The 3,163-nt window shown below is 51.4% G+C and overlaps 1 protein-coding gene across 1 annotated transcript in view; it reads left to right on the plus strand.

The window, feature by feature from the left end:
• Positions 1-1,994: 1,994 nt before the first annotated feature.
• OPN4 (opsin 4) overlaps positions 1,995-3,163 on the plus strand; it is a 9,735-nt gene continuing 8,566 nt past the window's right edge. The window contains exon 1 of the mRNA XM_029919984.1: positions 1,995-2,123. Within this exon, the coding sequence (XP_029775844.1) occupies positions 1,995-2,123 (129 nt within the window). The remainder of the gene's footprint in view (positions 2,124-3,163) is intronic.

The raw sequence follows: 3,163 nt of genomic DNA on the forward strand, positions 1-3,163 counted from the left end.
ACCCAGGTGAGCCTCTGTGAGCCTGACATGGAAGGTCCCAGGAGGAAGTGTGTCTGAACCGCGAGTTGGTGCCTGTTGGGAAGTGTAGCTTCTCTCTCTGAATGTGGGTGCTCCCTCCACCCCACCAAAATCTGGGGCTCAAGGAAAACTTTGTAAAGACTTGAGAGGAGTCCTGGAGGAGGAGATGGCATAGGGCTCCACAGATCTTCATACTGCCCTTCAGGACATGCTCCCAGGGGAGATATTCCTGGAAGCCCAGTGGCCCCTGTGAAGAGGGCTCAGCTCTGGGTTCCTCACTTCGCTCCTGCCGCCTCCTCCAAGAGGGGGCCCTTCCACTCCTGACATTCACTCATCTCAGCCAGGCCCGAGTTTCCAGGTCTCTACCAGATGTGCCTTTTTGGATTTTTAAAACTCTTTATACTTCAATAAAAAGTTTATTATCAGGACACCTGGTGGCTCCATCAGTTAAGCGTCTGACTCTTGGTTTTGGCTCAGGTCATGATCTCACAGTATGTGAGTTCAAGCCCCCGCATCAGGCTCTGCTCTGACAGCGTGGAGCCTGTTTGGGATCCTCTCTCTCCCTCTTTCTCTGCCCCCACCTCAAAAACAAATAAATAAAATTTTTGTTTCATTTATTTTTAAAAATTTTTAATTGTTTTAATTTATTTTTTAACATTTTTAATGTATTTTTGAGAGACAGAGAGACAACACAAGCAGGGGAGGATCAGAGAGAAAGGGAGACACAGAATCCAAAGCAGGCTCCAGGCTTGGAGCTGTCAGCACAGAGCCCAATGCGGGGCCCAAACCCATGAACCATGAGATCATGACCTGAGCCGAAGCCGAAGCCGGACACTTAACCAACTGAGCCACCCAGGTGCCCTGTGTTTTTTTTTTTTAATGTTTTATTTTTTATTTTTGAGAGACAGAGAGAGATAGCACAAGCAGGGGAGGGTCAGAGAGAAAAAGAGGTATGTTTTAATTTATTTTTCAGAGAGAGAGAGACAGCGTGAGCAGGGGAGGGTCAAAGAGAGAGGGAGACACAGGATCCGAAATCAGGCTCCAGGCTCTGAGCTAGCTGTCAGCACAGAGCCCGACGCGGGGCTTGAACCCACAAACCGTGAGCATGACCTGAGCTGAAGCTGGATGCTTAACCGACTGAGCCACCCAGGTGCCCCTAAATAAAATTTTTTTAAAGAGTTTTATTATCAAAGGCAAGAAATAAACAAAATGCCTTGTGATGTGATCTCATCCTGATTGTGTGATATCCCGGCACGTGTTCAGCTTCTCCGTCTGTGGAGTGGGTGGCCAGCCTTGGTTCTGTGGGGGTGGTTGTGAAGATGTGAAGAACTCATGTGGGCAGAACCTGAGGGCAGAGTGCCCCCTGGAAAGGGTGAAGCTGTGTGCCACAGGTTTACCTGCCCCCTGGGCAGCCCTGGGCATCACTGAAAGCAGTAGAGGCAGTTGTTGATGAGCTCGGGGAAGAGAGAGAGCCTTGCCAGAGGCGAGGACAAACCTCTTGTCCGATGTCCAGGAGCCGAAGCACAACAGTCTCCCCTGAAATACACATAAACACACACACTCACACTGACACACGTTTTCATACTCATGCGCACATGCATACACACATGTATGCCACCATCATCAGACCTTCTGTGGACAGATACCCAGGGACCTGTATCTGAGGGAGCCCACAGGACCGAGTAACTGGGCATGTGCACTCCCAGCTCCGCTACTTAAAGGTGGGGACAAACCCCGTGGCTGTGAGTCGCCATAGCTGTGACACTCATTCCTTTGTGCTTCACTGGAGATAGCAGTCATCGGCTCCAAGAGCAGCTCCAGGCTCAGTCCCTGCTGGATGCAGGAACAGGCAGCCGGCCGAGCAGACAGGGCGCTGAGGATGGAGGAAGTTTGGGAAACGGGGCACAGCTAATATTCTGAGCTCCTTGTGCCCTTGACTTTTCTGTGGGCTCGAGAAAGGACTGCCCTACTTCAGGATGAACCTATCTTCAGAGCCCAGAACCCAGGAGCCCAGCTGCGTGGCCACCCCAGCTTCACCCAGCAGGTGGGAGAGCTACTGGAGCGGCACCTCCAGCCTGGGCCAACCTCTACCCATCAGTCCCACGGTAAGCCTGGGGCCAGTGTGTGCACACACAGACCCTCCCCTCCCCCCGCCTGGCCTCCCTGCTGGGAAAACACAGGGGCTTTGACAGGGAGATAGAAAAGGCCCAAGCTCTACTGTGGGACCTTGGGCATATTACTGGACCTCTCTGAGTATTTCCTACAAAGAGGACAAATAAGAGAGTGTGGGCAATGTCTTTCCCTGTGGAGTGCATTCGAGGAATAGGAAAATCAGCCCTAAAGGACAAGGGGCTGGAATGGCCCAGACCTGCCCTTGGCTGCATCCATTCTTTTCTGAGGGTGGTTAGATGCTCCATGGAGCCTTTCATAGGGGAGATGTACCCTAAGCCCCTGGATTTGTCCAGCCCAGAGTGAAGTGTTGGGTCCTTTTGCTGTATCCATGATTCTGGCCAGGGCCCCAGGACCACACACCACCAAACCCACTGTTAACTGGGGAGGGCTGGTCCTTAGGACCCTGGGATGTTGGCCTATATCCTGGATAGGATGGGAAGGCATCTATAGCTATTGGAGGCAAGATAGAGACTAAAATGTCCTCCTTCCCAGGAAAGGAGCTGGGGCAGAGGGGTCTTTAGAGCCCTTTGTACTAGTCTATAGGGTCATGACCTCCCTGCAGAGACCCTGAGAGACCTAAGCTTCTTTTTTTTTTTTTTAGTTTATTTATTTAAATAATCTCCACACCCAACATCAAACTCCAAGATCAAGAGTTGCATGCTACTTTGACTGAGCAAGCCAGGCGCCCCTTAAGCTTTCCTTTTAAAGGAGAATTCCTTTCCTCTCTCCCATGCCAGGTATCAAGGTCAGGCCTATCCAGTTATACTGTGGGGGAATACAGCATTTTCTTTGAGGCTGGGGGTCTTGATGAAAGGGGAGTCTACCCAACTCCACCACCCCAGAGTCTACAGGGCCTGGACCAACTTGGGTCCTTGGGTCAGGGCCCATACAGTGGAGAGGAAGTCACTCAGGGGATGGCTCTGTCTTCTCCCCAAGGAAAGGTAGACTTATCCCAGCCATGTTCTATGTGTCT

Source organism: Suricata suricatta, chromosome 2, assembly GCF_006229205.1.
Source record: "Suricata suricatta isolate VVHF042 chromosome 2, meerkat_22Aug2017_6uvM2_HiC, whole genome shotgun sequence".
NCBI lineage: Eukaryota > Metazoa > Chordata > Mammalia > Carnivora > Herpestidae > Suricata > Suricata suricatta.